This window comes from Aquarana catesbeiana, linkage group LG02, assembly GCF_042186555.1.
Source record: "Aquarana catesbeiana isolate 2022-GZ linkage group LG02, ASM4218655v1, whole genome shotgun sequence".
Taxonomy (NCBI): domain Eukaryota; kingdom Metazoa; phylum Chordata; class Amphibia; order Anura; family Ranidae; genus Aquarana; species Aquarana catesbeiana.
In genome coordinates, this window is record NC_133325.1 from 588,401,031 (window position 1) to 588,424,542 (window position 23,512).

At 42.4% G+C, this 23,512-nt stretch overlaps 1 protein-coding gene across 4 annotated transcripts in view; it reads right to left on the reverse strand.

The window, feature by feature from the left end:
• The window catches only part of ZCCHC17 (zinc finger CCHC-type containing 17), a 67,281-nt gene that overhangs the window by 38,185 nt on the left and 5,584 nt on the right, over positions 1-23,512 (reverse strand). For 3 of the 4 annotated variants that reach the window (XM_073616236.1, XM_073616234.1, XM_073616235.1), the window contains exons 2-6: positions 17,316-17,403; positions 15,289-15,346; positions 15,106-15,206; positions 3,173-3,264; positions 2,994-3,094 (exon numbers count right to left, since the gene is read on the reverse strand). In XM_073616236.1, coding sequence (XP_073472337.1) covers positions 2,994-3,094; positions 3,173-3,264; positions 15,106-15,206; positions 15,289-15,346; positions 17,316-17,357 — 394 coding nt within the window. In that variant the 5' untranslated portion in view covers positions 17,358-17,403. The remainder of the gene's footprint in view (positions 1-2,993; positions 3,095-3,172; positions 3,265-15,105; positions 15,207-15,288; positions 15,347-17,315; positions 17,404-23,512) is intronic. The other variant, XM_073616237.1, reaches the window with a different exon arrangement.

Consider the following 23,512-nt stretch of genomic DNA (forward strand, 5'->3'; position numbering starts at 1 on the left):
GCATGGTGGTGGCAGCATCATGCTGTGGGGGTGTTTTTCAGCTGCAGGGAAAGGACGACTGGTTGCAATCGAGGGAAAGATAAATGCGGCCAAGGGATATCCTGGACGAAAACCTTCTCCAGAGTCCTCAAGACCTCAGACTGCGCCGAAGGTTTACCTTCCAACAAGACAATGACCCTAAGCACACAGCTAAAATAACAAAGGAGTGGCTTCACAACAACTCCATGACTGTTCTTGAATGGCCCAGCCAGAGCCCTGACTTAAACCAATTGAGCATCTCTGGAGAGACCTGAAAATGGCTGTCCACCAACGTTTACCATCCAACCTGACAGAAATGGAGAGGATCTGCAAGGAGGAATGGCAGAGGATCCGCAAATCCAGGTGTGAAAAACTTGTTGCATCTTTCCCAAAAAGACTCATGGCTGTATTAGATCAAAAGGGTGTGAGGCAACAAAACACAAAAAATGCCAAGGGGGTGAATACTTTTGCAAGGCACGGTAATAATTCGCTTATCGTCCAGACAGACAGCCGGGGTATCAAAGAAAAGTCTGTCCATTTACAATGCGCAGTCTGCTAGGAAAAAAAAAAGGCTGAACTGTATACCTTTTTCTCATAGTCTCTTACGGATCTCCGTATAGGATTTACGGTGTTGCTGAACTTCTTGAGAATAATCCAGAAAAAATAATAACTTCAAATTTTCAAATGCTAAATCTTGTTTGGCCCAAGAAGCTGCCAGAACTCTATCTTGATAATTCAATAATCGTAGCAAGAAAGGCCAAGGGGGGGGCCCAGGTTTAGGTGGTATTGGTGGAACCCTATGTGCCCGCTCCACCACAAAAGGTGGGTGGCACGCTACCCAGGCCCAAAACTAATAAGTAATTGCTCAGCAAATGCAGTTGGTTTAGTCCCCTCAGCCCTTTCAGGTAGACCCAGGATGGGGACATTATTCTGTCTAAGACGATTTTCAGTATCAATAGCACATTTATTAGATCAGTGTACACAGGTATTTGCAACATTGGTAACCATTTTTGGGAGGGGGGGGGGGATATATACATATATAATATTTGTAACTAGGTGGGGCATCCTCACTGCTGGGTTAGCACGTCGGCTCCCCATTTCTCTTCCCTCCATAATTTACTTGTTCACGTCCAATATAACCACCTGTAGGGAGCGTCATTTACCCCATTTTATTTTCTGTATAGAAAGGAATATATTTGCTCCACAGCAGTAGGCAACAGCAGGAACCAGTAGTCTGCCTGCAGTTGATAATCAGCTAATAGTCGGCTTATAGCCAGCAGGCAGGCGGACTCAGAGTAACATAGGACAAACTAGACTGCAGCAGAGACCAGGAGTCCAGGAGCCCAGCAGGAGGCAAAGCAGCAGGTTTGTACCCTGGCTTGTGACTGTCACAGCTGTGACTATCGCTATCACAGGAGAGCCTGAGGAGAGACCAACCGGCGGAGAGGAGTCAGTATGATCAGAGGAGTGCAGGATACAGTGCCTCAGCGTCTCTCTGTACTAAAGCGCCATGACCGATGTGGTTCTCTCGATTCCCCCGGATCGTCAAACTTCCATCCATCCTCCCTCTTCCAAGCCAGGGAGCCACTGCTATACCACTTACCGCCCTCAGACGAGTAAACAGCTATCAGCCAGCAGCCTCTGATTATCTCCAGCCACTGAAGCAGGCTTCTCAACAGATGTCCCAGGAGCAAGCCAGGATGACAGGAGCTCTGCACTGCACACCGCTCAGATCCTCATCCGGTCACCGCCCTCCTCCCCGCTGTGAATATATCATTTTACCATCCTTAAAAGGAGGTTGGAAACGTCAAAAAACTACACCACACACCTGCACGACAAAAGGCATAATGAGCTAGTATGCATCGCATACTAGCTCATTATGAAATTAAATAATACCTTAAAAACCAAGCTGTTGCAGCGGTCCCCGATGAACGCTGTCACGGTCATCTTTCCCGGAGCTTCTTCCGGGTTTGCGGGCTCCGGCGCTGTGATTGGCCAGAGCCACAAAGACGTCACTCACGCACCTGCGTGAGGGAGCCACCGTTCACGGCACAGGCTTGAAAGGAACGGCACACGTGGGCCATTCCTTCAAAGTGCATGCGCCAGTGATGTCTCTGGCTGCATGCACTGGACATATCTCAAACTGTTCAGGCTTAGGAGATAAGGCTTACCTATAGGTAAAAGTTTGCAGAGGAAGGTTACTTCCTCTTTAAAACGGGTTTAATTTTACCAGACAAATATGAACTCTTGCATATGATTTTTTCAGATTTACTATTTGCAGTTCAGGTTTACATTTCTCAGCCATTCTGAACTTTGTTTAGTAACATGGAGTAGTATTTCCAACATGCCCCTTCTTTTTACCAGGCTCTGTAGCTTTACATTTCACCTTCAGTGCCACTTTCTTGAAGGAGCTTGAACACTTTTGTTGGTGAGCAAATAGGAACTATAATGAAATATTAAAAGGAGTTTGGCACATGAAGCAGAAGTATTGAATTTAACGCAAGTTGAAATGGAAATATATTTATATTAAGTTCTGTAAAAAGCAAGAAAACATACTTTTTTTTAGTTCGCCAATGTATATTTGCATTCTCCATGTTCTTGAGAATAAAGGGATATGTGACAAAATGCTGTCTATATATTTCAGTGCCTCCTAATATTACCAAAATCACACAGAAGTTTGGGAGTAGGCTAGGCCTACCAGGTAAGCAAAAACCTCTAGCTGTAAACCCATTTTGAAGCCAATTAGAGCCTCTGGCTCTAATCATGTGCGTCGAAAAAAAAAAAAAAAAATCCCCTTTGGAATTCATGCGTCCGGCGCCCTGCATGGATGGGCCGCCACTGCTTTTAGGCTTAAAACTGCATTTGCTCACATGAATGAAGCTGGTCTAAAAATAAACACATACATACATATATATATATTTTTTTTTTATTAGGATTGTTGTTGTAGTAGATAATGAGAGTTTGAAACAACCAACCTTTACAGCCACACTTTTTACACACAGTGTTCAGTACAGCCTCCAGTGTTATCTTCTGCTTGCTGTAGTCCCTAAACTCTCGTCTCTTTCGTGCATCCTGTCTAACAGAAACAGAAGAATGTAGCAAAATGCCTTCCATTTCAGTAAATCCATTTCTGTTGAACAATTCACTCACTTACTCCAACACCACATTGTTTGGATCTATATCGTTCCCTGTTCCCTGGTTGACAACCTTCATGGATAAGGAGATTTTCTGCTTTCCATCTTTTACCTGAAATAAAAACAATGAGATTTATCCAGCTGTCAACTACAACCACCATTACAAATCAAGTAATTATAACCTAAAAGTTGCCTGGAAACAGTCAGCAACAATGCAGCAGACCTTGGGGGAAATAAATAAAAGTAATCTTATGGGTGTCCATGAGAAACTTCCCTGAATAATGTTTAAATTTGTGATTCATTTTTTGCATTCAGTCCAATAGTACATAATAAATTAGACCAGTATAACATGGATAACTAGCATGCCAATTTGTTGGTTTAATTTATAGTAAACATTTAGCCTAGGTTCACACTGAGTGCGGGAATGAAATCGTGCGAGTTCAGCTGGACGATTTAATTTCCGCATGACAGTCCCGATTTCGGGGTATGATTTCAGAGACATCTGTGTGGGTTTCTGCACAGATGTCAATAGAAACTGCATCCCGAAAAAAAAAAAAAAAAAATAGATAAATAAATAAATAGCCAAAAGTAGTACAAAAACTACTTTTGGAAAAACGATGTGGCGCCGCACCAATTAAGAAGGTGCTATTGCCGGAAATTGCTGCTGATTTGGCATGTCGAATCACACCAATGGGAACCAGTGCTTAAGGGCTTATTTATGAAGAAGTTAATCTGACATTCGCTGCAAGTGAATCTTCCCGAAGCAGGTGTTTTAGAGGACAGTGACTGATTCACCGGTAGTGGATGTTTGTTGGAAGTCACCTTCACTTCTTTATAAATAATCTTGCTTTTCACACTGCCCTGGTCCTGTTGTACCATGTGTTCAATGCCATTTCTTTATATGGCATATTGTCAAGAGTCACAATATACTTACCTAATCCGTGATATCCAGTCAGAACCAGGCTTTTGGTAAGAGTCCTCCAAGCCGTTGTGTCACCCTAGTCTGGTGAGTACTTGGTTATCCTCTCAAGGGCTGACCTGGAAGATGACTGGGGGAAAAACTGAGTTAGACTTACCGGTCACTCTGTTTCCAGTAGTCTTCCTGGGCAGCACGATTACACCCTAATGTTTAACCTTGTGAGGTTGTGCTGTGTTTTTATATCTTTCAGATTCTGGCCTTCGGTTCTCTTGGATGACTGACCAGGGACCTGAGGGACTTAAAGACTAATTGGCAACTTGTTTCCTGTTTGGAGGGAGGAACTCCATCTCTCAAGGGCTGCCCTGGAAGACTACTGGAAACAGAGTTACCTGTAAGACTGTTTTTCTTTCACTGACGAGAATGATGGGTGCTCCTTCCACTGCCACCAACGATGGGGCGCAATTCCTCCTTCTACAGACCACAGGCACTATGTGGGTTTTTTTTTTTGACCACAGACTGGCCACCCTAAAGTCTCTGAAGGACAGTGAACTGGCCCTTTTTGTTTAAAAGGTTTGGGGAACCTTACCGTCTCCTCACCATAAAAAAAAAAAAAGTGTGTCCTTTATGAAATTCATTAGATTATCCTTGTACAGTAGATACGAAGCACTTAACCACTTCCCGCCCGCCCTATAGCGGATTGACGTCCGGGAAGTGGTTGTGTTATCCTGACTGGACGTCATATGACGTCCAGCAGGATAACATGCCGCAGCGCGCCCCCGGGGGCGCGCATCGCGGCGATCGGTGGAGCGGTGTGTCAGTCTGACACACCGCTACACTGATCTTGGTAAAAAGCCTCCGGCGGAGGCTCTTTACCACGTGATCAGCCGTGTCCAATCACGGCTGATCGCGCTGTCAATAGGAAGAGCCGTTGATCGGCTCTTCCTCACTCGCGTCTGACAGACGCAAGTAGAGGAGAGCCGATCGGCGGCTCTCCTGGCAGGGGGGGGTCTGCGCTGATTGTTTATCAGCGCAGCCCCCCCTCAGATCACCCCACTGGACTACCAGGGATGCCACTAGGACCACCAGGGAAGGGGCAACGTGGATGGCCAGGTATGTACCCCATGGCCATCCACATGTGCCCAATCTGTGGCAATCAGTGCCCACAAATGGGCACTGATTGGCACCATTATATCCATGATCTGCCCAGCAATGCCCAGATCTGCCCAGCAATGCTTTTTTCGGTGCCACCTGTCAGTGCCCATCGGTGCCACCTGTCAGTGCCCATCGGTGCCACCTGTCAGTGCCCATCGGTGCCCATCAGTGCCACACATCAGTGCCACACATAAGTACCCATCAGTGCCACCCATATATACCAGTCAATGCCACCTACGAGTGCCCATCAGTGCCGCCTATGTGTGCCCATCGGTGCCACCTATGAGTGCCCATCAGTGCTGCATACCAGTGCCACCTATCAGTGCCCATCAGTGCCGCCTATCAGTGCCCATTAGTGCCCGTTAGTGCCACCTCATCAGTGCCACCTCATTGGTGCCACCTCATCAGTGCCCATCAGTGCCCATTATTGAAGGAGAAAGCGTACTTATTTACAAAAAAATTTAACAGAAACAAAGAAAAACTTGTTCTTTTTCGAAATTTTCGGTCTTTTATTTGTTGCGCAAAAAATAAAAACCGCAGAGGTGATCAAATACCACCAAAAGAAAGCTCTATTTGTGGGAACAAAATGATAAAAAATTTGTTTGGGTACAGTGTAGCATGATCGCGCAATTGTCATTCAAATTGCAACAGCGCTGAAAGGTGAAAATTGGGCTGGGCGGGAAGGTGTCTAAGTGCCTGGTATTGAAGTGGTTAAATGTAGTGCTTAGAGCAAATATACATACCATTTTGACACATGCTCAAAAACACTGCCACACTGACACAAACACATTACGCTGGATGGATAAACAATTCCATATAACCCTGACATGAGTACTACAGCATTTCCATTCTACCAACTCTGCAAAAGATTTTCCATTAAAAAAAAGCCAAGCAGAAAACATTATAATTGTGCCAAAGGTGGAGCTAAATCACCCTTCCAGGGACATATTGAGAGATTCTTACTTAGTCACTTTGCTAAAAATGCCAAAAAGGTAAATTTTGGAAAGTGCTTAGTTTTAATGAAAAAAGACAAAGAATGAACTTCAGAGAGAGACTGATCTAAACCTATTCCGGTTAGAATACACAGATACACTCTGGTAGCTTACATTTAAACATACAAACAAAATATATTATAATTAATATATATAAATATATATATATATATATATATATATATATATATATATATATATATATATATATATATATATATATATATATATATATATATATATATACACATATACACACACAAATATATATATATACACACACAAACATATATATATATATATATATATATATATATATATATATATATAGGTCCATAAATATTGGGACAGCAACACAATTCTAATCTTTTTGGCTCTATACACCACCACAATGGATTTGAAATGAAACAAATGATGTGCTTTAACTGTATACTTTCAGCTTTAATTTGAGGATATTTACATCCAAATCAGGTGAACGGTGTAGGAATTACAACAGTTTGTATATGTGCCTCCCACTTTTTAAAAGGTGACCAAAAGTAATGGGACAGATTAACAATCATCCATCAAACTTTCACTTTTTAATACTTGGTTTCAAACCCTTTGCAGTCAATTACAGCCTGAAGTCTGGAACACATAGACATCACCAAACGCTGGGTTTCATCCCTGGTGATGCTCTGCCAGGCCTCTACTGCAACCAACTTCAGTTCCTGCTTGTTCTTGGGGCATTTTCCCTTCAGCAAGTGAAATACATGCTCAATCAGATTCAGGTCTGGTGATTGACTTGGCCATTACATAATATTCCACTTCTTTCCCCTAAAAAACTCTTTGGTTGCTTTCGCAGTATGCTTCGGGTCATTGTCCATCTGCACTGTAAAGCGCCGTCCGATGAGTTCTGAAGCATTTTGCTGAATATGAGCAGATATTGCCCGAAACACTCCAGAATTCATCCTGCTGCTTTTGTCAGCAGTCACACAATACATACAAGAGAACCAGTTCCATTGGCTGCCACACATGCCCACACCATGACACTACCACCACCATGCTTCACTGATGAGGTGGTATGCTTTGGATCATGAGCAGTTCCTTTCCTTCTCCATACTCTTCTCTTCCCATCACTCTGGTACAAGTTGATCTTGGTCTCATCTGTCCATAGGATGTTGTTCCAGAACTGAAGGCTTTTTTAGATGTTGTTTGGCAAACTCTAATCTGGCCTTCCTGTTTTTGAGGCTCACCAATGGGTTTACATCTTGTGGCGAAACCTCTGTATTCACTCTGGTGAAGTCTTCTCTTGATTGTTGACTTTGACACACATACACCTACCTCCTGGAGAGAGTGTTCTTGATCTAGCCAACTGTTGTGAAGGCTGTTTTCTTCACCAGGGAAAGAATTCTTCAGTCATCCACCACAGTTGTTACCCTCAAATTAAAGCACACCTTGTTTGTTTCATTTCAAATACCTCGTGGTGGTGTATAGAGCCAAAAAGATTAGAATTGTGTCAAATGTCCCAATATTTATGGACCTGACTCTCTCTCATATATATATATATATATATATATATATATATATATATATATATATATATATATATATATATATATATATATATATATATATATATATATATATATATATATATATATATATATATATATATATATATATATATATATATATATACACACACATACATACATACATATACACACATCAGGTATCTTTGCCCATTCTTCCTTACAAAAGTCTTCCAGTTCTTTGAGATTTCTGGGCTGTCTGTCACGCACTGCTCTTTTAAAGGTCTATCCATAGATTTTCAATAATGTTGAGGTTAGGAGATTGTGAAGACCATGGCAAAACCTTCAGTTTACGCCTCTTGATGTAATCCCCCATGGATTTTGAGGTGTGTTTAAGATCATTATCCATTTGTAGAAGCCATCCTCTCTTTACCTTCAGCTTTTTCACAGATGGCATCAAGTTACCATCCAAAATTTGCTGAAATTTTATTGAATCCATTTTTCCTTCTACTCGTGAAATGTTCCCTGTGCCACTGGCTGCAATACAACTCCAAAGCATGATTGATCCACCCCCATGCTTAACAGTTGGACAGAGGTTCTTTTCATTAAATTCTGTGCCCTTTCTTCTCCAAACGTACCTTTGCTCATTCCGGCCAAAAAGTTCTATTTTAACCACTTGCCGACCGCCGCACGACTATATACGTCGTCAGAGCGGCACGGGCAGGCAAAAGGACGTATATGTACGTCCTTGCCTGCCCGCGGGTGGGGGGTCCGATCGGACCCCCCCCCGGTGCCTGCGGCGGTCGGCAAATCTCCCCCGGCGATCGGAGGTGAGGGGGAGGCCATCCATTCGTGGCCCCCCCCTCGCGATCGCTCTCAGCCAATGGGATCATTTCCCTGCCTCTGTATTGTACACAGAGGCAGAGGAAATGATGTCATCTCTCCTCGGCTCGGTATTTTCCGTTCCGGGCCGAGGAGAGAAGACTGCAATGTAAGTGCACCAACACTACACACACAGTAGAACATGCCAGGCACACTAAACACCCCGATCCCCCCCCCCGATCGCCCCCCGATCCCCCCCCAATCACCCCCCCCCCCCCCCGTCACAAACTGACACCAGCAGTTTTTTTTTTTTTTTTTTTCTGATTACTGTATTGGTGTCAGTTTGTGACAGTTACAGTGTCAGGGCAGTGAGTGTTAGGCCCCCTGTAGGTCTAGGGTACCCCCCTAACCCCCCCTAATAAAGTTTTAACCCCTTGATCACCCCCTGTCACCAGTGTCGCTAAGCGATCATTTTTCTGATCGCTGTATTAGTGTCGCTGGTGATGCTAGTTAGGGACGTAAATATTTAGGTTCGCCGTCAGAGTTTTATAGCGACAGGGACCCCCATATACTATCTAATAAATGTTTTAACCCCTTGATTGCCCCCTAGTTAACCCTTTCACCACTGATCACTGTATAACCGTTACGGGTGACGCTGGTTAGTTTGTTTATTTTTTATAGTGTCAGGGAACCCGCCGTTTATTACCGAATAAAGATTTAGCCCCCTGATCGCCCGGCAGTGATATGCGTCGCCCCAGGCAGCGTCAGATTAGCGCCAGTACTGCTAACACCCACGCACGCAGCATACGCCTCCCTTAGTGGTATAGTATCTGATCGCATCAATATCTGATCCGATCAGATCTATACTGGCGTCCCCAGCAGTTTAGGGTTCCCAAAAACAGTGTTAGCGGGATCAGCCCAGATACCTGCTAGCACCTGCGTTTTGCCCCTCCGCCCAGCTCGGCCCAGCCCACCCAAGTGCAGTATCGATCGATCACTGTCACTTTCAAAACACTAAACGCATAACTGCAGCGTTCGCAGAGTCAGGCCTGATCCCTGCGATCGCTAACAGTTTTTTTGGTAGCATTTTGGTGAAATGGCAAGCACCAGCCCCAGGCAGCGTCAGGTTAGTGCCAGTACCGCTAACACCCACGCACCGTACACCTCCCTTAGTGGTATAGTATCTGAACTGATCAATATCTGATCCGATCAGATCTATACTGGCGTCCCCAGCAGTTTAGGGTTCCCAAAAACGCAGTGTTAGCGGGATCAGCCCAGATACCTGCTAGCACCTGCGTTTTGCCCCTCCGCCCGGACCAGCCCAGCCCACCCAAGTGCAGTATCGATCGATCACTGTCACTTACAAAACACTAAATGCATAACTGCAGCGTTCGCAGAGTCAGGCCTGATCCCTGCGATCGTTAACAGTTTTTTTGGTAGCGTTTTGGTGAACTGGCAAGCGCCAGCGGCCTAGTACACCCCGGTCGTAGTCAAACCAGCACTGCAGTAACACTTGGTGACGTGGCGAGTCCCATAAGTGCAGTTCAAGCTGGTGAGGTGGCAAGCACAAATAGTGTCCCGCTGCCACCAAGAAGACAAACACAGGCCCGTCATGCCCATAATGCCCTTCCTGCTGCATTCGCCAATCCTAATTGGGAACCCACCACTTCTGCAGCGCCCGTACTTCCCCCATTCACATCCCCAACCAAATGCAGTCGGCTGCATGAGAGGCATTTTTATGTCCTCCCGAGTACCCCTACCCAACGAACCCCCCCCAAAAAGATGTTGTGTCTGCAGCAAGCGCGGATATAGGCGTGACACCCACTATTATTGTCCCTCCTGTCCTGACAATCCTGGTCTTTGCATTGGTGAATGTTTTGAACGCTACCATTCACTAGCTGAGTATTAGCGTAGGGTACAGCATTGCACAGACTAGGACACACTTTCACAGGGTCTCCCAAGATGCCATCGCATTTTGAGAGACCCGAACCTGGAACCGGTTACAGTTATAAAAGTTACAGTTACAAAAAAAGTGTAAAAAAAAAAAAAAAAAAAAAAAAAAAAAAAAAAAAAACACAAACAAAAATATAAAATAAAAAATAATAGATGTCGTTTTATTGTTCTCTCTCTATTCTCTCTCTCTCTCTATTCTCTCTATTGTTCTGCTCTTTTTTACTGTATTCTATTCTGCAATGTTTTATTGTTATTATGTTTTATCATGTTTGCTTTTCAGGTCTGCAATTTTTTATACTTTACCGTTTACTGTGCTTTATTGTTAACCATATTTTTGTCTGAGTACAGCATTCACGACTTTGAGTGGTTATACCAGAATGATGCTTGCAGGTTTAGGTATCATCTTGGTATCATTCTTTTCAGCCAGCGGTCGGCTTTGATGTAGAAGCAATCCTAGTGGCTAATTAGCCTCTAGACTGCTTTTACAAGCAGTGGGAGAGAATGCCCCCCCCCCCCCACCGTCTTCCGTGTTTTTCTCTGGCTCTCCTGTCTCAACAGGGAACCTGAGAATGCAGCCGGTGATTCAGCCAGCTGACCATAGACCTGATCAGAGACCAGAGTGGCTCCAAACATCTCTATGGCCTAAGAAACCGGAAGCTACGAGCATTTTATGACTTAGATTTCGCCGGATGTAAATAGCGCCATTGGGAAATTGGGGAAGCATTTTATCACACCGATCTTGGTGTGGTCAGATGCTTTGAGGGCAGAGGAGAAATCTAGGGTCTAATAGACCCCAATTTTTTCAAAAAAGAGTACCTGTCACTACCTATTGCTATCATAGGGGATATTTACATTCCCTGAGATAACAATAAAAATGATTAAAAAAAAAAAAAAAAAAAAAAAAAAAAAAATGAAAGGAACAGTTTTAAAATAAGATAAAAAAGCAAAAAAATAATAAAGAAAAAAAAAAAAAAAAAAAAGCACCCCTGTCCCCCCTGCTCTCGCGCTAAGGCGAACGCAAGCGTCGGTCTGGCGTCAAATGTAAACAGCAATTGCACCATGCATGTGAGGTATCACCGCGACGGTCAGATCGAGGGCAGTAATTTTAGCAGTAGACCTCCTCTGTAAATCTAAAGTGGTAACCTGTAAAGGCTTTTAAAGGCTTTTAAAAATGTATTTATTTTGTTGTCACTGCACGTTTGTGCGCAGTTGTAAAGCATGTCATGTTTGGTATCCATGTACTCGGCCTAAGATCATCTTTTTTATTTCATCAAACATTTGGGCAATATAGTGTGTTTTAGTGCATTAAAATGTAAAAAAGTGTGTTTTTTCCCCAAAAAATGCGTTTGAAAAATCGCTGCGCAAATACTGTGTGAAAAAAAAAAATGAAACACCCACCATTTTAATCTGTAGGGCATTTGCTTTAAAAAAATATATAATGTGTGGGGGTTCAAAGTAATTTTCTTGCAAAAAAAAATAATTTTTTCATGTAATCAAAAAGTGTCAGAAAGGGCTTTGTCTTCAAGTGGTTAGAAGAGTGGGTGATGTGTGACATAAGCTTCTAAATGTTGTGCATAAAATGCCAGGACAGTTCAACCCCCCCCAAATGACCCCATTTTGGAAAGTAGACACCCCAAGCTATTTGCTGAGAGGCATGTCGAGTCCATGGAATATTTTATATTGTGACACAAGTTGCGGGAAAGAGACAAATTATTATTATTTTTTTTTTTTTTTGCACAAAGTTGTCACTAAATGATATATTGCTCAAACATGCCATGGGAATATGTGAAATTACACCCCAAAATACATTCTGTTGCTTCTCCTGAGTACGGGGATACCACATGTGTGAGACTTTTTGGGAGCCTAGCCACGTACGGGACCCCGAAAACCAAGCACCGCCTTCAGGCTTTCTAAGGGCGTAAATTTTTGATTTCACTCTTCACTGCCTATCACAGTCTCGGAGGCCATGGAATGCCCAGGTGGCACAAACCCCCCCCAAATGACCCCATTTTGGAAAGTAGACACCCCAAGCTATTTGCTGAGAGGTATAGTGAGTATTTTGCAGACCTCACTTTTTGTCACAAAGTTTTGAAAATTAAAAAAAGAAAAAAAAAATTTTTTTTTTTGTCTTTCTTCATTTTCAAAAACAAATGAGAGCTGCAAAATACTCACCATGCCTCTCAGCAAATAGCTTGGGGTGTCTACTTTTCAAAATGGGGTCATTTGGGGGGGTTTTGTGCTACCTGGGCATTCCATGGCCTCCGAAACTGTGATAGGCAGTGAAGAGTGAAATCAAAAATGTACACCCTTAGAAATCCTGAAGGCGGTGATTGGTTTTCGGGGTCCCGTACGCGGCTAGGCTCCTAAAAAGTCCCACACATGTGGTATCCCCGTACTCAAGAGAAGCAGCAGAATGTATTTTGGGGTGCAATTCCACATATGCCCATGACCTGTGTGAGCAATATATCATTTAGTGACAACTTTGTGCAAAAAAAAATAAATAAATAAATAGTCACTTTCCCGCAACTTGTGTCAAAATATAAAATATTCCATGGACTCAACATGCCTCTCAGCAAATAGCTTGGGGTGTCTACTTTCCAAAATGGGGTCATTTGGGGGGGGTTTGTGCCATCTGGGCATTTTATGGCCTTCAAAACTGTGATAGGTAGTGAGGAGTAAAATCAAAAATGTACGCCCTTAGAAATCCTGAAGGCAGTGATTGGTTTTCGGGGCCCCGTATGCGGCTAGGCTCCCAAAAAGTCCCACACATGTGGTATCCCCATACTCAGGAGAAGCAGCTAAATGTATTTTGGGGTGCAATTCCACATAGGCCCATGGCCTGTGTGAGCAATATATCATTTAGTGACAACTTTTTGTAATTTTTTTTTTTTTTTTTTTCATTATTCAATCACTTGGGACAAAAAAAATGAATATTCAATGGGCTCAACATGCCTCTCAGCAATTTCCTTGGGGTGTCTACTTTCCAAAATGGGGTCATTTGTGGGGGTTTTGTACTGCCCTGTCATTTTAGCACCTCAAGAAATGACATAGGCAGTCATAAATTAAAGACTGTAAATTCCAGAAAATGTACCCTAGTTTGTAGGCGCTATAACTTTTGCGCAAACCAATAAATATACACTTATTGACATTTTTTTTACCAAAGACATGTGGCCAAATACATTTTGGCCTAAATGTATGACTAAAATTGAGTTTATTGGATTTTTTTTAGAACAAAAAGTAGAAAATATCATTTTTTTTCAAAATTTTCGGTCTTTTTCCGTGTATAGCGCAAAAAATAAAAAACGGCAGAGGTGATCAAATACCATCAAAAGAAAGCTCTATTTGTGGGAAGAAAAGGACGCAAATTTCGTTTGGTTACAGCATTGCATGACCGCGCAATTAGCAGTTAAAGCGACGCAGTGCCAAATTGTAAAAAGTGCTCTGGTCAGGAAGGGGGTAAATCCTTCCGGGGCTGAAGTGGTTAACCTCATCGGTCCACAGAACTTGTTTCCAAAATGCCTCAGGCTTGTCTATAAACAAACGCTGATTTTTGTGGTGAGGACGTAGAAGAGGATTTCTTCTGAGGACTCTTCCATGAAGACCATATTTGTACAAGTATCTCTTTATAGTGGAATAGTGTACCACAACTCCAGTGTCTGCCAGATCTTTCTGGAGGGACCGTGCAGTCAAACATGGGTTTTGAATTGCTTTTCTCACAATCCTGCGAGCTGTTCTGTCTAATATTTTTCTTGGTCTTCCAGATCTTGCTTTAACTTCCACTGTTCCTGATGACTGCCGTTTCTTAATTACATTGCGAACAGAGGATAATGACATCTGAAAACGCTTTGCTATCTTCTTATAACCTTCTCCAGCTTTGTAAGCGTCAACTATTTTCAGTTTCAGTTTTCTAGACAACTGCTTAGAAGAACCCATGGTGTGGATTGTTGGGACAAGGTCAGATGAGTCTGGCCATTTAAAACCTTTGAGATTGACATCACCTGGTCTTCCCAGACGATGATTGAGAACAAGCCATGACACTGGCAGGTCTTAGCTTTGCAAAGGGGCAGTGCATGCTATAAATTCTGCAGGGTGCCCATACTTTTGCAGATGCCATTTTTTTGTTTTCTGTAATTTTGAAAGTGTAAATGATGGAAATAAAATCTAACTTTTTTTTGACATATAAGAATATCTAATCTGTAATTTGAGCACATTAATACACATTTTTACCTGGAGTGCCCAAACTTTCGATCCCATAATATATATATATATATATATATATATATATATATATATATATATATATATATATATATATATATATATATATATATATATATATATATATACACACACACACACACACACACACACACACACACACACACATTATATATCATAATATAAATATATACAATTTTTTATTTTTTTTCTGTAGTCAGGTCTGAAGGTTTAAAAGCTCAGCCGGCAAACATTTTAGCAGGCCATCAGCCCGTCCTGTCATTATATAAACTATATGCTTGTTTATTTTTGTCAATTTTGTGAGGCCATGAATATTTATAGTAACAGAGAATGAACTTTGCATGCAAAAAATTTAAATGTAATACCTCGTTACCAATAACCTTCACCCACACTTTCTCACCAACGTCTACTACTTCTGAAGGACGGTCAACATGAGAAGATGACATGTGTGTTCTGTGGACAAGCCCTGGTAAGTGAGCAAGAAAAAAAAATTATTTTATTTGTACATATTTATGCATTAAAAAGGCTTTCTCAGCAGTGGGCCTCACCTTGCTTTGTGCAACCTGGAATTTTAATAAATGCTCCATAATCTGTGACATTTGCAACCTACAGAGAAGAGATTGGTTTAACTACATACTCTTAACATACTATAAATATGAAATATTGCATACAAAAATTATTATTTTTTTATATTCGGCCATCAGGTGAAGCTTCAGATTCCCATTTACATGTTTTACAATTTTTCACAAATCCCCTGCTAAAAAAAGAAGAAAGAAAAAAAAGAAAAAGTTTTCTTATAGAGCTCAACAACGCAAGCTAAATTTACACAAACATATGGGATGGAGTCAAGGTAGTGGTGCATATCATTCCATCACACTCCCATCAGCTATGGCCAGTGTTTCATTCAAAAGCAGAGTCTCTAAAACTTGTGCTCTCGTTAAAAAACCCATACGGGGAGATTTTCTAAAACTAGTACACACAGAATCTGGTGCTGCTGTACATAGTAATCAGCTTCTTACCTCAGCTTGTTCAATTAAGACTGACAATTGAACCAAGAAGCTGAGTAGTTACCATAAACAGCTGCATCAGATTCTGTGTGCACCAGTTTTGGTAAATCCCCCTATATAGTGTCATATGTAGCCTGTATTAAATGTTACAAGTGATTCCCAAGACAAAGTGGCTTCAGCTGGCTCTCCACCCATCAGGAATGCCCCCTCTAACTTGTTTCACCTGTGTAGGGCTCAATCATGGAGGCCACTAAACATATTAGAGGGGCTTTTTGGTTGGTGCGCGTTCCTGGGAAACTTTTTTTGCCACAAAAGAGTATAATATATATTTCGGCCACCACTTTTATTGACAAACATACAGTATACACACACTTGACCCAAAACCCTTTATAGCCCCCCCCCCCCTTCATCTCGCAGTGTACAATTGCATTAAAAGGTAATGCGCTAACTGTGGGGTAGCTATGATGTAGTGAATGCTCCCTTAGCCACAATACCAAAAAAGATGCCTTATGATGTATGCACAATCATTGTAGCTATAAAAAAAAAAAAAATCCCAAGTCAGGGTGCACAATAAGTACTTTAAATGACTTTGTCCTAGCTTCTTGGATGCAGCACGACTATGCAGGTTCAAAGCACATAAGAGGTTGAACAGTCCTACTTAAAAGGAGAATTAAACCCAAGAACAATGCAATATATTGCAGCTCAGTGCTTGGATGTGGTAGTTGCATTAGCTTTTTTTTTCTTTTTTTTTTGCATGCCAACAACATTTTCAGCAAATACAAAAAATACCAGTTGAGCGACAGAAATACAGTTTCCTTGCCACATATGGGGATTGCACTGAAGATGAATTTCCTTCCTTAACCATCTTTAGTAATCTACCAAATGCCCTGGCCCCCTCATGTAATAGAGTGAAAGAGATATAGGGATGGCTACTTCCATAGGTACAGTGGAAGAGTGATGTAGCCATCCAGGGACATGGCATGTTATTTGCAGGATTACTAAGGAAGAAGAAAAAAAAAAAAAAAAAACCCACCACAAGCAAAAACTAAAAATGCTTGAATAAACTAAACTAATGCAGCCACCACACCAATCACTAGTAATCTGCAATATATTACAAATAGCAAGGAGAATGAAGGGATTTTAACGGTGCAGATAGACTGGACAAAAAGAATTATAAAAAACGAATTTTTAATTATTTTTAAAAATTAGTTTTTTATAATTCTTTTTGTCCAGTCTATCTGCACCGTTAAAATCCCTTCATTCTCCTTGCCATTTATAACCATTTTCAGGGATGTGGTGCCTATCCAATAGGGTGCTTCACCATTAATCGGAACCAAAACTTTCTTCTGCAATATATTACATTTTGGGTTTACATACAATTTAAAGTGGTTCTAAAGGCTCAAGATTTTTTTTACCTTCTTTGTGTAGCAGCTCCCCTTAATACTTACCTGAGCCCCATCGCGATCCAGCAATGTGCGCAAGAGCCTTGGCACAAGAGCCTAGGACATGTTTGGTATTTAAAAAAAAAAAAAATGGACTAATTATCTTGGTAACTTAAATATGCTTACCTCTCCTTTGAAGATTTCATATAACTCTGGCACTTTATCCATTTCTTTTTTTGCTCCAAATGGTTTACAAGAATGGTGGTGTAATCATCTGTAAGATAAAAAGTTAAACAGTTTTTGTCACTTCTGAAATCATTCTCAGTTTACTGACAGGTGCACTTGATCTGCAGTTGTCCAATACCAAATTCAGGAGAAAAAAAAAAAAAAAAATAGTACCAACCTGCCCGACGTAGTGAATGCAAGAGACAATATCGTTTGTATGGTTTTAATGTCTTGTCCGTCAGATGAAGCTGTAGCCCTTGATTGTTAATTTTTGAATTAATGCGATTCTAAAGTCAAAAGGTTTTTTCACCTTAATGCATTCTTCTGATTTAACCATTGCCGACCAGTGACATACCTGTACACCATTCCAGTACCGTTTTATCTTTTTAAGAGTTGGTGGTTGGCTCTCTTGTAAAAGCAATCCTAATGGCCAACTAACTGCTGGAATGCTTTTACAAGCAGCGGGAGGGGACATCCACCCCCCCCCCCCCTTTACCAGGATTCATAATCAACCAACCAGCGTTTCCGTCAGCTGAGCATAAAGCCAAGCAAAGACCGGAATGGCTTTATTCGGCTCTATGATACAGTGACCCGGAAGCGATTACATCACTTCCAATTTACCCGGATGTAAAAGGCGCCATTTTCAAAAATTAAAAGCATTTGATCTCACAGATCTTGGTGTGATCAAATGCTTTTAAGGGTAGAGGAGGGATCTTTCCATAAAGAGTACCTGTCACATGATTTATAAAAATAAGTAAAAAAAAAAAAAAAAACGCAACAGTGTAAAAAATATATAAATTAAAAGTAAATCATCATGGGCAGAAATTCTACTAGGCCTCCTGTGTAAATCTAAAGTGGTAACCTGTAAAGGCTTTTAAAGCTTCGCCTATGGCTAGTAAAATGTACGTAATTTGTCACCGTTGCACGGGCACGTGCAATTTGAAAGCATTACAAGATTGGTATCAATTTACTCAATGTAACGTCATCTTTTATATTTTATTGACAAATTGGGTTAGGTGTTGTTTTAAAAAATTGTGTTTGAAAACCACTGTACAAATACCTTGTGACATAAAAAAAATTGCAAACCTAACCGAAACAATTGTATTGTTATTATGCAGAATTTATATAGCACCAACAGTGGGCGCAGCGTTTTACAAAATGAAAGCAGACATTACAGTTACAATACAATTTGGTACAAGAGGAAACAAAGGGCCCTGTCCATTAAAGCTTCCAATCTAAGAGGGGGGGTCAATTATTATTATTATTATACAGGATTTATATAGCGCCAACAGTTTACGTAGCGCTTTACAACTTGAGGGTAGACAGTACAAATACAATACACTTTGATACAGTAGGAATCAGAGGGCCCTGCTCCTTAGAGCTTACAATCTAAGAGGGAAGGTCAAAAGATACAAGAGGTAATAACTGTGGGTGATGTGCTGATTGAGAAGATAAATGTACAGTTGTTAGGTGGGGGCCAGATAGGCTTCTCTGAAGAGATGAGTTTTCAGGGATCGTCTGAAAGTGGATAGAGTAGGAGAAAATCGGTCGGATTGGGGTAGAGCATTCCAGAGGATGGGGGAGGCTCTGGAGAAGTCCTGAAGGCGAGCATGGGATGAGGTGACAAGGGAGTTTGAGAGCAGGAGGTCTTGGGAGGAGCGAAGAGAACGATTAGGTTGGTATTTTGTGACTAGGTTAGAGATGTAGCTGGGGGCCAGGTTGTGGATGGCTTTGTAAGTTATAGTTAGTATCTTGAATTTAATTCGGTGATTGAGTGGCAGCGGGGTGTAGCAGACACTGAGTGGTTTGTGAGGTGGATGAGCCTGGCCGCAGCGTTCATGGTGGACTGAAGTGGGGATAGCCTATTTAGAGGTAAATCAATGAGGAGGGAGTTGCAGTAGTCAAGGCGGGAGATGACCAGGGAGTGGATTAGAAGCTTTGTGGTGACATTGGTTAGGAAGGGGCGTATCTTGGAGATGTTGCGGAGATTGAGGCAGCAAGCTTTGGATAGTGATAGAATGTGGGGTCGAAAGGTTAGTTCAGAGTCCAGGATTACACCTAGGACCCTGGCGTGGAGAGATGGGTTGATAGTTGAGCCGTTGATATTGACAGGGAAAGCAGGGGAAGTGGCACCTGAGGGAGGAAATATCATGAGCTCGGTTTTGGATAGGTTGAGTTTGAGGAAGTGATGTGACATCCAGGCTGATATGTCTGCTAGTAAGTTGGTAATGCGTGAGGAGACAGATGGAGAGAGCTGGGGGGTGGAGATACAAAAATTGATACAAAAATGTAACAGATGTGGGGGTGTGAGCTGATGGAGAAAAAAAAATAAAAACACACACAAAAAAACACCACTCACAGTATTAAAGTCTTGTTTTTTTTCTCTAAAACAAACATGTCATACTTACCTGCCCTGTGTACTGGTTTTGTACAGAGCAGCCCATGTTCTCGTCTTCTTGGGTCCCTCTTTGGCGCTCCTAGCCCCTCCTTCCTGTCAAGTGCCCCCAAAGCAAGCAGCTCGCTATGGGGGCGCCCGAGCCAAACCGCAGACCCATGTATCCATTCAGACACAGAGTGGCGGTTTGGCCCCACCCCCTCTCCTGATGGGTGATTTTGACAGCAATGGTGCTGCTGCTGTGTCTCAGCCAATTAATATGGGAAAGTTCCAAGTGGTTTTAAAGCAGCAGTACAGGTGGATTCAAAAGGGATTGTATAAAAATACTTTAAGAAAATATAGAGGCAATAACATGTTGCAGTTAAAATATAAGCTCTGGTTACGGGATAACAAGAACATTCCACGATACAGAAATGCAAACACAAAAATACAGTGTCATATGTCTGTTGCGATGATGCCCCGACACGTTTTGACCCAAGTGATCTTCTTCAGGCAGTTGTTTTTGCGCTAAATAGATATATTTAACATCTCAAATATCAAAAGAAAGTATTTCAACATATGTGTCTTTTTCCATGCTAGATAAAAAAAACCTGCCTTTACAACCACTTTAATTAGAAGCAGGATAGACTTCTTTAAAGAGAAGGGTTTTCAGGGATCGTCTAAAAATGGATAGATTAGGAGATAGCCAGAAAGATTGGGGTAAGGAGTTTCAGCCGTGGAGAAATCCTGGAGGTGAGCATGGGAGGAGGTGACAAGGGAGCTAGAGAGAAGGAGATCTTGGGAGGACCGAAGAAAGCGACTTGATATTTTGAGACTAGGTTAGGGATGTAGCTGGGTGCAGAGTTGCTTTATAAGTCGTTAGTACTTTGAGTTTTATTCATTGGGTGAGTGGAAGCCAATAGAGGGATTGGCAGAGAGGTGTGAAGAACACTGAACGGTTGGTATAGTGGAGGAGTCTGGCAGCAGCATTCATGATGGACTGAAGGGGGGGGGGGAATAGTCTATGTAAAGGTAATCCAATGAAGAGGGAGTTGCAGTAGTCAAGGCAAGGGATAACCAGTTAGTGAATCGCAATCAGGCCCTTGCACTATATAACTGAAGGTAAATCTAAAGGAAATTGAACAAAAACGAAAAAAGTTATAATGTATATCCAAGCTTTAGTGAATAAACCAACTGCTGAAAGTGTTTAAAAAAAAAAAAAAAAAAAAAAACTTTATTATCCCTTTGAGTAGGAAGGCTACTTTGGAATTCAAGGGAAGTCTATGATTAAGTGCCTGTTGGCATGAAACGCACAAGAGGTTTTCATTCCTGTGCGCTACTGCTCTGACAATTTCTATGAATAAAGAAACCGCAACTAGGTTTCTGGGGTGTTATCACCCTTCATTAACCACTTGCCAACCGTATACAGTACATACAAGGTAGCTCCCCTATGTGATCCGCACACCAGCTGTGCTACGATCAGCTGCAGCACAAACCAATCAGTAGTCGCCAGCACCTGCGGACATTACCGAAGAGAGCCCTGTGTAGGTAAACAAATGCAGGGCTCTCTTCTGACAGCAACATACACAGTAAGGCTCCTTTCACAATGAGGTGCTTTGCAGGCGCTAAAGTGCTAAAAATAGCACCTGCAAAGCGCCTTGAAAGAGCCACTCAATTCACTCCAATGTGAAAGCCCCGAGGGCTTTCACACTGGAGTGGTGCGCTTGCAGGGCGGTCAAAAAAGTCCTGCAAGCCGCATTTTTGGAGAGCTGTATTTACCGCTCCTAAAGCGCCCCTTCCCATTGAAAACAATGGGGTAGCGCTGCAAACCCGCCGGCAAAGCGGCGCTTTGAACCCTTTTTTGGCCGATAGCAGGGGTTAAAACTGCCCCGCTAGCGGCCGAATAGCGCCGGTAAAGGGGCGCTAAAGATACCACCAGCGGCCGCCTCAGTGTGAAAGTAGCCTAAAACATGTTAGCCACACATTTAACCCCCTGATCACCCTAGATGTTAACCCCTTCCCAGTCAGTGTCATTAGTACAGTGACGGCATATTTTTAGCACCGATTACTGTATTCCCAAAAAAGTGTCAGGTGTCCGATTTGTTCGCCGCATTATCACAGCCCTGCTATAAGTCGCTGATTGCTACCATTACGAGTAAAAGAAAAAAATAAAGTATATATACAGTATCTCACAAAAGTGAGTACACCCCTTACATTTTTGTAAACAGGTTATATCTTTTCATGTGACAACACTGAAGAAATGACAATATACTACAATGTAAAGTAGTGAGTGTACAGCTTGTATAACAGTGTAAATTTGCTGTCCCCTCAAAATAACTCAACACACAGCCATTAATGTCTAAACCACTGGCAACAAAAGTGAGTACACCCCTAAGTGAAAATGTCCAAATTGGTCCCAAAGTGTCAATATTTTGTGTGGCCACCATCATTTTCCAGCACTGCCTTAATCCTCCTGGGCATGGAGTTCACCAGAGCTTCACAGGTTTCCACTGGAGTCCTCTTCCACTCCTCCATGATGACATCATGGAGCTGGTGCACATTAGAGACCTTGGGCTGCTCCACCTTCCGTTTGAGGATGCCCCACAGATGCTCAATAGGGTTTAGGTCTGGAGACATGCTTGGCCAGTCTATCAACTTTATCCTCAGCTCCTTTAGCAAGGCAGTGGCCATCTTGGAGGTGTTTGGGGTTGTCGTGTTGGAATACTGGCCTGCAGCCCAGTCTCCGAAGGGAGGGGATCATGCTCTGCGTCAGTATGTCACAGTACATGTTGGCATTCATGGTTCCCTCAATGAACTGTAGCTCCCCAGTGCCGGCAGCACTCATGCAGTCCGAGACCATGAAACTCCCACCATGCTTGACTGTAGGCAAGACACACTTGTCTTTGTACTCCTCACCTGGTTGTCGCTACACACACTTGACACCATCTGATCCAAATAAGTTTATCTTGGTCTCAAACCACAGTGCATGGTTCCAGTAATCCATGTCCTTAAAGTGGGGTTCCCATTTAAAAAAAAAAATACTGCAGCTGCTGACTTAATTGGACACTTACCTGTCCCAGGGTCCAGCGATGTGGGTCCCCCCCTCCGCTCGGCGGCGCCAGCATTCTAACTGTGGGTGCCCGGCTGTGGCTTCACAGCCGGGCACCCGCTACGCATGCGCGAGCCGCGCTCTGTCACTGGCCCCGCAATCATCTGGGACCGGTCACGTGTCCCAGATGATTGACAACAGGGAGGGGAGAGAGGTGATCTCACTTCCTGCGCAGAAGGAAGTGACATCAGGAGCCCAGGCACCGAAGGAGGCAGACTACGAGGGACCCCCTAGCAACAGGCATTTAGAGGTGAGTAAAAAAAAAAATTTTCTCTCCAAATGTTTTTTTTTTTTAAATACATTAGTAATTTTTTTTTTTTGGGTTGGAACTCCACTTTAAGCCCCATACACACTATCAGATTTTCTACTGATTTTTATCTTCAGATTTACCAAAACCATATAACATGAGGTTAAACCTTAGGAGTTTCAATTTGTATGCAATCAGGCAGGCCCTTGCACTACATGGTTTTGCTAAATCTGAAGACAAAAATCAGCAGAAAATCTGATAGTGTGTATGGGGCATTAGTCTGCTTGTCTTCAAACTGTTTGCAGGCTTTCTTGTGCATAATCTTTAGAAGAGGCTTCCTTTTGGGACGACAGCCATGCAGACCAATTTTTTGCAGTGTGCAGCATATGGTCTGAGCACTGACAGGCTGACCTCCCCAACCCTTCAAC